Source organism: Leptodactylus fuscus, chromosome 6 (assembly GCF_031893055.1).
Source record: "Leptodactylus fuscus isolate aLepFus1 chromosome 6, aLepFus1.hap2, whole genome shotgun sequence".
In the NCBI taxonomy this organism is placed as follows: domain Eukaryota; kingdom Metazoa; phylum Chordata; class Amphibia; order Anura; family Leptodactylidae; genus Leptodactylus; species Leptodactylus fuscus.
This window is the reverse complement of record NC_134270.1, coordinates 60,611,302-60,625,165: the sequence shown is the minus strand read 5'-3', so window position 1 is coordinate 60,625,165 and position 13,864 is coordinate 60,611,302. Positions and strand designations below refer to the sequence as shown.

The 13,864-nt window shown below is 44.0% G+C and overlaps 1 protein-coding gene across 1 annotated transcript; it reads right to left on the bottom strand.

The window, feature by feature from the left end:
• Positions 1–713: 713 nt before the first annotated feature.
• On the bottom strand, positions 714–13,260 carry SIAE (sialic acid acetylesterase). The gene is made up of 10 exons (XM_075280081.1): positions 13,170–13,260; positions 7,947–8,108; positions 6,499–6,674; positions 6,283–6,421; positions 5,787–5,982; positions 5,364–5,476; positions 4,967–5,100; positions 4,736–4,887; positions 4,282–4,477; positions 714–1,686 (listed from the first exon to the last, which is right to left on the bottom strand). The coding sequence occupies exons 1-10, from the start codon at positions 13,222–13,224 to the stop codon at positions 1,462–1,464; spliced, it is 1,548 nt and encodes a 515-aa protein (XP_075136182.1). The 5' UTR covers positions 13,225–13,260; the 3' UTR covers positions 714–1,461.
• Positions 13,261–13,864: the final 604 nt, after the last annotated feature.

The window sequence follows — 13,864 nt, the reverse complement described above, 5'->3', positions numbered from 1 at the left end:
TATTAAAATACCCTCAAATAAGCTAAAACACAAACAAACAAAAATCCTGCAATCCTGATGAACAGAGCTGCCGCCTCCTCCCTGTCCAAGTGCAGGATGTTTGTTTCAGGACAGGCGGCGCGATGATATGATGGCGCCTGTGCTGAGAAGCAGACGTCTGTTTGCGTTCTCCTTGTCTTGTAAACTGCAGTCCTCATGAGGCTTGCGGTTTAAAAGACAGGCAAGTTGTAGGAAGCATTTTAACTAGATTGGTGTCTGGAGACACCGATCTAGTTAAAAGTATAAGATGTATTACTGGCGGCTCCAAGGTTCGCTTGGGAAAGCTGCCCCCTGACTATTATAAAAAAAAAATGCAGTCAGCACCCGTCAGGCTAGTGGATCCCCTCTTTCCTGCTTCCCAGTACATTATATAGAATAATTAATGGTGGCATCATGAAGAAAAATTTGTCCCGCCAAAATTAAGACCTCATATGGCTCTGGGAGCGGAGAAATAAAAAAGTTATGGGGTTTAGAAAGAGGGGAGTCAAAAACGAAAATCAAAAAATGCCATTGGCGGGAAAGGGTTGAATACAAAATGACACATGATACATTTGGTTGATCACATGACTTTCCCATCCATTCACTGACCCTGTATGTAGTGCAGGGCTTTATTAAATTAAGCTGGGAAACGTGTTGTTTTTTTTTGTTTATTTTTTTTAATAAATTGCCAACAGACAGCCGTATATTCTTCAGCCTGTAATGTTTTTTTACATTGTTTGTGTGCTGTAAAACGGTTCCCCCATCTCAGTCTTTCAGCCAGGCTGTAAGCAGTGTCTGCTAGCTAAGGCTATGGTAAAAAAAAAAAAAAAGGCAACAATCGGTGAGGATAGTCACAGACAGGCAGAAATTTGTTTCGACAAATATTAGTAAGGCTCATCCACTCACTCTGTTTCTGGCCAAACTTGTTCGGCACGAACCATATGTGCTATTATTGTACTCTGACGTCTCTTCAGACCCCAGAATATAGTAAGTAGAAGCCCAGGGGAGATGTTTCCACATAATAAACAGTTATACTCAGCTTGTCTCACTTCTCATAGGTCCCACAGTGTCCTCTTCTGGCCTCACGAATGACATCACAGACATCATGTCACTTTAACACAAGGGGCACGTGATGTCACCCAGAAGGATGTGCTTGTGGAATGTAATTTTATTGTAGTTGTGGAATACCATACTAGTGTGTAAATGACAGGATATCTATTGGACATGTCTATAACTGGTTGCCTGTTAAACAGTCTATTTGTATACTTGTCATTGTGTCCACCCATTGTTTCCAGCAGATCACCTGAAGTTTTCATTATTTCCCAAATTACACCTTCAATGAAAACAAAAATCACTGAAGAAAAATTAATTCACTGAGACCCAGAAAAGGAAAAAAAAAAAAAAAATATATATATATATATATATATTATATATATTAAATTGTCATTTAAAGTATTTGATGAAAAGCGGCGCTGGAAGTCTCTGGTTGGCACTGTATATTGGACACTGTTTGTATTCGCAGGGCCAGTCAGACCAGGCATAGCGGACTGCAGAGATGTGACTACATCCTTTAAATGAGACTGTGACCACTTTAGAGGACTGTAATTCTGCTGGAGCTGGGATCCAGGTGTATTGTCCTTCTCCATTCATGTCAGCACTGCAAAATACCTGTAAACACAAATTGATAAATCCGTTGTCAGGTCAATCCCCTCCATAAACAACTGGTTCCACCATCTAATAGATCTGTCCCTGATATATTCATTGCAGTCTCAGGCCTTACTATAACTCCTAGGCAGTATGCCCGCTGCCTTGGGGTCATGTTTGACGCAAACCTTTCCTTCACCCCTCATATTGAATCATTCGCACGTTCATGTCACCTCCACCTCAAAAACATCTCCAGAATACGCTCTTTCCTTACCAGAGATACACTAAAGACACTTATTGTCTCTCTGATTCATTCTCGCCTTGACTACTGTAACTCCTTACTAATCGGTCTTCCCCTCACTAAACTCTCCCCTCTACAATCTATTCTGAATGCAGCGGCCAGGCTCATCTATCAGGCTAGACCAGGGGTCTCAAACTCAATTTACACGGGGGCCGCTGGAGGTAGAGTCTGGGTGAGGGTGGGCCGCATCAGGTTTTCCACAAGCTATGCTTGCCGCAGCAAATTTAGCTCCACCCAATTTAATGATGACTCCACCCATTCTTATTTATTTTTCATGTGCCCCCACACAGTATAATCCTCCTACAGTCACCCGTACATTATATGTCACCACATTATAATGTTCCCTTCCAACTGCCCCACAGTATTAGGTCCCTCTCCTGGTGCCCCAGTTTAAACTGGGGGAAACTAGAGGGGACATGAAACTGGGCAGCTGGAGGGGGACATAAAACAGTGGGGGTAGTTGGAGGGGGGCAATAAATTAATGGCAGCTGAAGTGGGACATTAAACTGGGGGCAACTAGAGGGGGACATTAAACTCGGGCAGCTAGAAGCAGACATTAAACTGTAGGGGTAGGTGGACGGTGACAATAAACTGGGGACAACTAGAGGCAGACAGCTCCCCCTCCAGCTACTCCCACGGTTTAATGCCCCCTCCAGTTGTCCCCAGTTTAAGTGCCCCCATTCATCTACCCTCAGTTTCATCTCCCCCCACCATTTCTCCACCAGTTTGATATCCCCCTTCATTTGCCCCATTTTATGTCCCCCCTCCATCTGTCCCCAGTTTTATGTCATCCCTCCATCTGCCCCAGTTTCATGTGCCCCATCATCTGCCCCCAGTTTCATATTCCCCTCCATCTGCCCCAATTTCAGATACCCCCTTCATCTGCCCCCATTTTCATGCTCCCCCTTCCATCTGTGACCCCAGGTTCATGTCCCCCCCCCCCTCCATCTCTGCCCCTAGGTTACTGACACACACACACACACACTCCATCTCACATTCCTCTCAGTACTACATCTCTTCATCTTTCGGCCGGCACACTAAGACACGCCTCCAATAGTCACGTCACGTGACGTCTGACGTCACACACAGGTCCTTGAGTCTTAAACTTCAGCAGTACTAGCTTTCCACTGATCACCCATCACTTTTATTGCTGTTATAAGAGCGGGGGAGTGATCAGAGGAAAGTTTAACTGTTGTACTTAAACTTTCCTCCGATCACTCCTCCGCTCTTATAACAGCAATAGAAAGTGATGGGTGATCAGTGGAAAACTAGTACTGCTGAAGTTTAAGACTCAAGGACCTGTGTGTGACGTCAGACGTCACGTGACTATTGGAGGCGTGTCTTAGTGTGCCGGCTGAAAGATGACTATAGTGGGACATGCAGGGAGCTGCGCGGGGGCCGCAAACTTTCATCCCGAGGGCCGCAGTTGGCCTTCGGGCCGCAAGTTTGAGACCCCTGGGCTAGACGCTACAGCGATGCCTTCGGTCTGTGCCAGTCATTACATTGGCTGCCTATTCATTATAGAATAAAATATAAAGTTATCACCCTCATCCACAAGGCTCTCCATAATGCTGCACTTCCCTACATTTTCTCCCTCATCTCTGTCTACTGCCCAACCCGTGCTCTCCGCTCACTCAATGACCTAACACTGACATCCTCTATTATCAGAACCTCCCACGCTCATATACAAGACTTCTCCCGAGTTGCACCACTTATCTGGAATGCTCTACCCCGGACAATCAGATTAACTCCCAATTTCTACAGTTTCAAAAGCAAACTAAAGACACATCTTTTCAGACAGGCCTATCACAATTTCTAACGTAAACCCTTCCGTACCGTCATTAGAATCCCCAAAATTTAACCTTCCTCTGTCCCCGCTCCCACATGATATGATGTCTTTTCAGGCTAACTTTTTGTCCAAGCTCCATCCACATGTTACAGGACACCACTAGTGACGGCTCATAAAGTTTTGTTTGTGTAATGACAGTCACCTCTATTACAAAATTGTCTGAATACTGTATAAGCAATGCCGCCCCTGCTACCTCTTATGTCACCCCCTCTACCTCATAGATTGTAAGCTCTTGCGAGCAGGGCCTTCAGTCTCATTGTGTGAAATGACTTTCTTTGTTATGTATCTGTCTGTATTTGAACCCTACAAATTGTACAGTGCTGCGGAATATGTTGGTGCTATATAAATAAAATTTATTATTATTATTATAACTGGTTGGTGAATATCACTCATAGTATCTTCTGATATCAACATCCAAGCCTGACCTAACAATTCAGATAGTTCAGTTTTCCTGCCCTCCTTTAGTTACCTCAAATATGTTGTCACAGGTATGGGTGATGAGCAGCTCCTGGTTGTAGGTTATGTTCATGTATGAATAGGTGTAATAGACATCAATCCTGTCTGGAAATGGACCCTGGTAATGGACACGTCGATCACCGTATGCAATGGCTTGTGCCCCCAAGTACAGTCTGTATGCCACAGTCTGCTTATCTCGTGGATGGATACTGAGAGAAGAGACCCAACATATAGTCATTTATAGCAAATCACATATACAGAATTATACAGAGCTCAACAGAACATTAACAATACATCATTGCTCTGGAGCTCAGGGCAATGTCACACTGACTTTTGGGGTGACAGTGACATGTGCTGTATACAGCAAAGACACTCAGAGTACATATCAATGACATACTAACAACTGGGGTACAGGACAATATCATACTGGTACTATATTACAAATAATCATGTCCTCTGGGTTTTACCTTCCATATGGACACGTCTCATCTCCCAGGTCCATTGCCACAGCCATGAATGTATTGGGCATCTTAGGGTTTGGGACGTAACCATAGTCTGCTGTTTGATGCCATCTGATTACTGGAAAATTGTCTTGCTTGTTTTTCAGGTATGTGCTGAGCTGAACAAGAGAACCAGAATGTGAAGCTTATCACCAGTGCACACCTGCCCTTTAATTTCCAACTGTTAAAGGTTGCTACCTGGACAAATCCAAAGGGGAAGTTGGAATCTGTTTGTCCCAGAGACCCCTCGTGGAAGGAGCGTCTCCAATCCTGGATAAGAGCTGGGAATGTGCAATTATAGAGGTCGACATTCAATTGAGTATTCGCCTCACCTGAATACAAGAGGACACTAGAGTTAGAATATACAGGTGGATCAGTGTTGAGCATCCATTAGATGTAGCAGAGTGGTGTGCAGCACCTAACAGATGGAGCAGTTGGGTGGACATCTATCAGAGCAGACAGCTACAGTATGTGTTCTCCATCAGATATAGAAGAGAGTATGCAACATGGCACGTAACAGATGTGTCAAGTAGGTTAGGATGTAGAGCACTGTGTTTAAGATGAACTGAAGAGGCGCACAGTCGCTATATTGTACCTTGATACCATATGGCGCCCTTTATCGTCATGTTCAGGAAAGGGTGGATCATGGCATTCCACAACACTGAGTAGTCACATGGAGCCGCAGATATATCTATAAATGCATCATTTCTATAAGGAGATAGATAAAAAGTGTTTAAGCATGGAACCAGTGACAATTTTTCCTTGCACTAAAATTGGAACCATAACATTGAGGGAAAAGTTACACAACAAATAATGAAGTTGTTGAATTTTTAACCTTTTATGTGAAAAAAAAAAAAAAATCGCACGTATCACATTGAAAGCAATAGGTAAAAAAGCCTCCCGGCACCCATAGAAATCAATGGGATCTGTTTTAACGCCGCTCATTCTGAACGAGTTTATGTTCAGAATGAGCGGAGCGTTTAATCCGTGTGAAGGCTCCCTTATACTCTTAAGTCACCTCAGTATCATCCTCAGGGGGTTGTCAGAAAGCCCACATTTGGACAGTGCAGTTTTTGATGACCAAGCTTCCACTGGAGTCCCTCCCCACACTGATTCCACCAGCCCTATTGGATACTTTAACTTTCGTGCCAAGTGTCGTCCAAAGATCCAGCAGACTGCAGAAAAATATGTGAAATCACCTTGGCCAAGGTTTTCTGTAAAAAAAATAAATAAACAAATTACAATGAATTTTGTTACAGTTGTGTGTAGTCCGGACAATCTTCTGTGAAGTAAAAAGCCTGGACTGATGCATTTTATCTGCACTGCTACAATGTAACAAATGATCATAACATAAGAAAGATTTGTGCTGCCGGTGAGTTTAATTCACAAATGAGACTTATCCTTGGATTAGATTTAAATAAAAAAAATTAAAAAAAAAATACAAAAAGAAAAACAAAGAATCCAGCTCTACTCACACTAACATGGCATTTGTAGTTGAATGAGAAGGTACTTACTGGATGTTGGGACTGACCACGGCAGGTCCACCTTGGCGAGGTCCAGCAACTCTGTATCAGAGTACTCCAGGGAGGCAGTGAACAGTCGGACATATGGGTATTGAGCAGCTAGTGCCAGCTCTTGACTGGCATTGAAAATCTGAAAAACAGAACTGAAGAAGTTAGTGCAAAGAGCTGACATGCAGGGACCAGACAATCTGTTTAGGATCCATCTACCTGAGATACAGTCATTTCCATATTACTCTGTCCTCCACAGAACCAGACATCACCAAAAAGGACGTCATCCAGGTGGACACTCGTAATTTCTTGCTTTAAAATCTGTTGGGCAATCAAGTGATAAGGTCCCCCATACTCCATAGGGTCCAGCACTACCTTCCAGACACCGACATCACCTGATGGCAAAATGACAGGCAGAAAGGGTCTCCAAAAAATTACTCATTGTTAAAAATCACATTTTCATTTTAAACATGTTTTCTAACACTTTTTATTATGACACCGCTGACTGGAGCTCTGACTTACACCTCCAACTCTGCTGTAGCACACTTGACAGTACAAAGTATAAGTATCATATCAGGCACCAAAGCTAACTGTATTGATTGCTGAGAAACCTTGGGAGATAGAAAAAATTTCAACTGTGCTCTTGACTGTAAAATTTCAACCCATTCTACTGATCTGTTTTTAACAGTTGTGTGCGTGGGGCCTAAAAAGTCATAATTTAACTTTATATTCCCTTTGACAGAGCTAGTTGAGGACTCCCATGACAGTATATTAGCACCTCCTGGTTGCTGATATAAGGGATCTAAGGGATTAAAAGCCTGTAATCTGAGATATCTCTGTAGCCCAGGGCACTGCCCCTTCTTCCACTGTGGACACTGCCTCCTTTCCACTGCTGTCATCAGCAGTCTTCCTTGTCGGCTCAAATGAAATCTCAGTATACAGCGCATGCGCAAGATATTATTCACGCTGGTGAGAAAGACTGCTGATGACAGCAGTGAAGAGGAGAAGTAGGAGGTATGCACTGTGGAAGAAGGGGCTGTAAGGAACAAACGTTGGTGATGATGTGGGTGTGCTTGGAGCACAGGGGTGGCATGCTTCAAGAAGACTGAATTACATATACCAAAAATCGTTGGTTTTTTTTGGGGGGGTGGGGGTTAGTGAAACGGCAGTATTGATTTCTTTAGCACAGGTATGTCGAGAATAGCCTTTCTAAAGGCAATATAGTGATGGCATTAGTTAAAAACAGAAAAAAAACAATGATAGATTCCCCACACAAATAGAGGGGGCAAGAACACTGGTCTAAAATATACCAGTCTTGATGAATTTCCTCATAGTTTGTTAGACAGTTTATGAATACTTACACGACTTCAGTAATGTATATCATTTACAGCTAAAATTTAAGGGCTTGTCCAGGATATACTTTTTTTTTTTTTTTTTTTTAAAGATTAGTTGTATGATAGTAGGATAGCCCCAGTCCCTGTGTAGTGTCCTGGTGTAGGTACTACAGTTCAGCTTCCATGGAAATCAAGTCAACTGCTTCTGGCCTAGTGTTGTTTATAGAACATCTTAAGAATAGGCCATAAAAAATACACCCTGAATAACAACTTTAAAAGTTGGCATGTAGCCCAGACCTAAAGTTGCCAGATCAATCATTCTCTTATCTTTACCTTTCACGTTTACTGCCATCTTCGAGATGGTATCCATTCCTCGGAGAAGTGTCACCGTCACTATGGCCCCCACTTCTCCAAATCCCCAAACAACCGCCCGGGCCGGCCTCTGCTGCAAAACCATGTGATCTCCATAATAGGATGCAAATCTAAATGAGACATCTGAAACGAGGAGTGAATCATGTTATAACATCCCATCAGGGTCATATTCTCTGGTTTTAATACTTTTTGCACAGCAGCATACCTTCCAACTTTCAAAGAATAAAAAGACGGACAGTATGTGTGGCGCGCTATGCACGTTGCAGTAAATTTAGCCCCACCAACTTCTACATTGACTCCGCCCATTCTCATCCATTTTTCCATGTGCCTCCACACATTATAATGTTCTTATAGTTACGCTAAGATTAGATGCTCCCACACTGTAATGTTTCCTCCAATTGACCCACAGTATGAAGTCCCTCTGTTGGTGCCCCAGTTTAAACTGGGGGAAACTAGAGGAGGACATTAAACTGGGGCAGCTGGATGAGAACATTAAACCGTGTGGGTAGCTGAAGGGGGCCATTAAACTGGGGAAAACTAGAGGCAGACATGTCCCCCTCCAGCAACTCCTAAGGTTTAATGTCCCATTCCAACTTGCCCCCAGTTTAATGTCCCAGTGCAGTGACCCCCACTGTCTAATGTTTACCTCCAGCTGCCCCCAGTTTAATGTCACCATTTATCTGCCCTCCTTTTAATGTCTCCCCTCCATCTTCCCCCAGTTTAATGCCCCCCTTCATCTGTCCTCAGTTTAAATGTGCCCACTCAATCTGTTCCCACAATTTAACATAATAAAAACACTGATACTCACCTCTCCTCACTTCCCTGCTGCGCTATAGAAGTCTGTTCTCCCGAACTGCTCAGGGAGCTGCAGGTGTGATGTGAGTGACGTCATCATGTGCCTCCAACTCCCAGGACCGGGGCAGACAGGGATGTGATTCACACACAATGGTGAAGCAGGAGCTATCTGTCAATGGCTCCTGGCTCACCACTGTATTTAACCCATCTGCGTCCGGATAGGACGCAGATGAGCCGAAGAGTGGGACATAGCTCCCGTCGATCAGGACAACGGGACAAGACCTGGAATTGGGATGTGTGGAGCAGGGAAGATTACCCAAAAGTTTATTGCTTTACCTATGACCCTAGCTGGCAGCAGAGAGTAGCATGGCCACACCTGGCAATAAAAGGCATTGCAGCAGGGTGCAGCTGTATACTAACATTGACACCAGTTTGACTATAATTATTTTTCATTACAGCAAAGTCAAACCTGTTCTATAACCTTATTTGCCAATTATAATCACAAAGGCGGAAATGTTCTGAAAAACCCTTGGCTAAGGCCACACATTGCAGAAAAGCAGTTTGTTTTTGTTTGTTTTTTTAACCAAGGGGTGGCTTGAATGGCATTGGGAAATATAAAGGAAGTTCTTCTCCCTTCTGTTAAATCTACTCTTGGCTTTGGTTCAAAAAGTCACAGCAAAATCTGCAAAAAAAAAACCACAGGTTTTATGCAACATGTTGCCTTAGCCTTATTCACATAAGCGAGTTTCCATGTGTTGGCCGGAGAGGGACTCCTAGCATAATTTAGGAATCCCTACTTCTCAGCGACATACTTCCCTGTACTGTATTGGTATTGGACCACATGGTGACATGAATACCATACAACCAGTAATTATATTTAACTGAAATTAATTGGTGTTTCACATAGGCATGTGGTATACATGTGGTATTTATTTGCAGTTAGGAGTAGTTCATGTAACGGAGCCTTCACACGGAGTAAACACGCGTGTATTTTTGCAAAATACACATGTAAAAATACACATATAAAAATAAGACTCCCATTGACTTCAATGATATTTTTACACGTGTAAAAATACGCCTGTAAAAAATACGCCTGTAAAAAGTCATTGAAGTCAATGGGAGTCGTATTTTTACACATGTATTTTGCAAAAATACACACGCGTTTACTCCGTGTGAAGGCTCCCGCAGCTCACCTATATGCCAACAACCAGTAAACCAGGAGTTTTCAGTTTTCTGGCAGCTATCATACAGGTGGAATGGATAGCATGCATAGCATTTAAAGAGGACCTTTCACCATATCCGGGCACAGGCAGTTCTATATACTGCCAGAAAGCTGACAGTGCGCTGAATTCAGCGCACTGTCGGCTTTCCCGATCTGTGCCCGGTGTGAAGAGCTTACGGTCCGGTACCGTAGCTCTTCTATGGTCAGAAGGGCGTTTCTGACCATTAGCCAGAGACGTCCTTCTGCCTCGCGGCGCCAATCGCGCTGTGCTGTGGAGCCGGGAGGAACGCCCCCTCCCTCTGCTCACACAGCTTGTCCGTAGACTAGCATTATCAGGAGAGGGAAGGGGCGTTCCTCTCTGCTCCACAGCACATCGCGATAGGCGCCGCGAGGCAGAAGGACGTCTCTGGCTAATGGTCAGAAACGCCCTTCTGACTGTAAAGCGCTACGGTACCGGGACCGATAGCGCTTTACACCGGGCACGGATCGGGAAAGCCGACAGTGCGCTGAATTCAGCGCACTGTCAGCTTTCTGGCAGTATATAACACTGCCTGTGCCCAGATATGGTGAAAGGTCCTCTTTAACATGCTCTTTACTGAAGCCACATCTAGGTACATTGTGCAGCACCACTCTAAGGCTAAGGCCCCGCAGGCTGGAAACACAGCGATTCACACGCCGCGAAAACGCTACGGGAAAGATCGCGGCATTATACATTACTTGCAAAGTGGATGGGATTCATACGAATCCCATGCCCACTTTGCGGTAAAGTGCGGACACGCTGAGATTTCCAAAATCGGCGCAGTTTTGAAAATCGCAGCATGTTAATTATTTCTACGGAGACGCCGGTGGCTTCCCTGTAGACATGATTGTAACAGACAGTCGGCGAAGGAAAACTTTGTGAACTTTCTGTTTAAAGCGCTGCGGGAAGAACCGCAATGCATTGCCGCCGCGTTTATCCTGCAGCGCTTTAGAGCTGTGGAATGTCTCATGGGTCTTAGCCTTAGGCTGAGGCCCCATGTTACAGAAATGCAGCGTTTTTTGAGCCAAAGCCAAAAACTATAATGGGGTCCATGTGTTTTTCACACGGTGTCCGTACGGAACATGTGGACAGAAAAGTATTTCACAATCTACTTTCCTGTCCACATGACTCGTGCAGAGACAGTGTGGAAAGCACATGGACCCTATTATAGTCCTCGTGCTTTCACTGCACACCACTTGCCAATGCGTTTGGTAGTCCGTTTAGGGAGGTACCCATGCGGACTCCCCAAACAGATTACCGAACGCAGATGTGAACCGGGCCAAAGAGCTTCTTTTATATTTTCTATTCCTTTTGTAGATACTCCTAGGTTTGGCAAAAAAGAAACAAAGCAGGAAGATCTGCAAAAAAACCGAAAAACAGCTTTCCACAACTTGGGGCCTTAGTCTTAAACTAAGATCATATCTTGCAGAAAGGCTTTGTTTTTTGTTGCAGATTTTTGCTGTGTTTTTTTGAGCTAAGGCCAGAAATGTATTTAGCATAAGGGCCACTGCCAGCCTTGGAATATGTGGACAGAAAAGTACTTCACAATCTACTTTCCTGTCCGCATGACTTGTGTGTAGACCACGTGGAAAGCACAAGGACCCCATTATAATCTATGGGGGCTGTGTGCTTTCCTTGCTCACCGCTTGCCAATACGTTTGGTAGTCCGTTGGGGGGGGGGTCCCCATGCGGATTCCCCTAAACGGATTACTGAACGCAGATGTGAACTGGGCCTCGGGCCCCTTGCAGATGGCCATGGGCTGGACGCTGGCTGTAATTATGTCATCTGTGTGCTGCCCCTGTACTGGGCATGATTCTGTGGCCCAATTCATTCAATGAATAAGAGCTGCGGAACCATGGCCACAAAACACAGGAATAGGACCTGTCCTGAGTTTTGTGGTCTGGACTGTCAACCTGTATATTTCTCTGTGTAATACACGGCCATATGCATGGGCCTATAGAAATGAATGGGAAAGTGTGCTATCCAAGAAGAACCTGGATAGCACAGTGCACTCGTGCCATCTTCAAGGGGCCTAAAACTGTGATGTCCCCATCAATGCAAGGAACCTGCAATTTGAGTTAGGGTTACCCTAATCCTGGTGGGCAAAATGACAAACAGTATTAACCCCTTAAATGCATTTTGCACTTGTAATCTCTATGTTTCTGTAAGGAGGTGTCTGAATGTCAAGTAACGCATGGAACTGAAAGTGTTATGCTTAAGCAACAAGAGGAGGCCAATGATATGCCATGTTAAATATTCTATTGCATAATGTCCTAGTAAAAGGTAATGATTGGGTGTATTAAAATTCTTAGGCTTTCACATCAGCAGTAAGAAGGGTTAACATGGATCAGGTGCTCTTCCTCATCTGTCACAAGACACCACTTGTGACTTTTCCTCCGCAAAGACTCGGACTGATGATTTATGAAAACATTGTATAAACTATTTACTTAGCTCCTTCCTTCAGAAGAGCTTAGGGGGGGTGTTCACACTTGTGCCGCTGTTTGCCCGCCGTGATTCTGCTGCAATGGTAGGAAAAACAGGTTGGGGACAGCTTGCCGGTGGTCAGTGTAAAACCCCATTCATTTCAATCAGTTTTTAAAGCAATCCTCTTTGCTGTGAAACTGTTTTTTTTTTCACGGACATGCAGGACTTTTTATACTGCATGCAAGTGGTCGCGATGCAAGTGTGAACGCCCCCTTATAATTTAAGATTCCTTCTCTGTGTCTGATGAGAAAACCCATATGCATTGTACTGTAAAGTTCCTATGCACCAATTCCCTACTGCAGTCAAGGTTTGCCAGTGATCTAGATATCGCACCTTTTCAGAGCTGTCAAACTACCACCTAACATGTATATATAAAAGTTATAATGGATATATTCAGAATTCAGTACTGTGCTCCTAAAGGAGCCCCAGACAACCACATGATCTGCTGTAATCCTGTATCATGTGGTTCAGCTACCGCAGGGTTAGGCAGCCTTCAGCACTCCAGCTGTTGTGAAACTACAACTCCCTGCATGCATACTTGCTCTGCTGTTCTTGGAACTCCCATGGAAGTGAATGGAGCATGTTGAGAGTTGTAGTTTCACAGCAGCTGGCGTGCGGGAGGTTTCTGACCACTGTGCTACAATGTGAGTGATGGGTTAGTACCTGCACTTGTGAACAGCAGCAGTCCTTGCAGGAGTAGCAGTTGTCGCACAGTCATGTTGCCGCTATTGGAGTTTCACCAGGAAGTGCAGCTTATAAACAGAGATAGGAGGTGGAGTCCTGCATAGGGAAGACACAGTTCAAGACGCTACAATACTATATCACTCTTCTAAGCTGTTTTTCTCCACTGCTGATACTGGCACACAGTCATGTCCTCCCTCTCATCTGCATACAATAGCAGAGTTCTAGAATTTAAAGGGACACTAACTCAGCACTCTGTCACTTGTCCTTGTGCCGGGTAACATAATATAATCTCTTGTCCTAGTAATAGACCTTTTCAGTCGGAGGAGAGTCTGACTATAGGACAAGTGAATACAGGACAAGACATAAGCAAGATAAAGAATAAAAAATGCTACATATTTCTAAAAATATAAAGAGTTTCTTGTGTTGTGCAAATATGGAGAAAGCAGGTTATATGTGAAAAAGACAGTGGAATGAGCACATATTCTATATGTACAGGCATGTAAGAAATTCCCTGTTTTCTAGGCATCTGATGAACAGGTTATATGTGTAGGTCCCAATGTTTCCTAGACATGGAACGAATATGAATATATGAAGATTGCACATATACAGGCATATCGTAAACTCCCTCTGTTTCCTAGATATGGAATGAACAGGTTGTATATGCAGTTTGTAGT

Coding starts and splice junctions, on each gene's coding strand:
- SIAE (XM_075280081.1), bottom strand. CDS start 13,224: ATGACTGTGCGACAACTGCTACTCCTGCAAGGACTGCTGCTGTTCACA. Junction 6,422..6,498: donor TGGAAATGACTGTATCTCAG/GTAGATGGATCC, acceptor TCTGTTTTTCAG/ATTTTCAATGCCAGTCAAGA. Junction 4,478..4,735: donor GAGACGTGTCCATATGGAAG/GTAAAACCCAGA, acceptor CTCTTCTCTCAG/TATCCATCCACGAGATAAGC.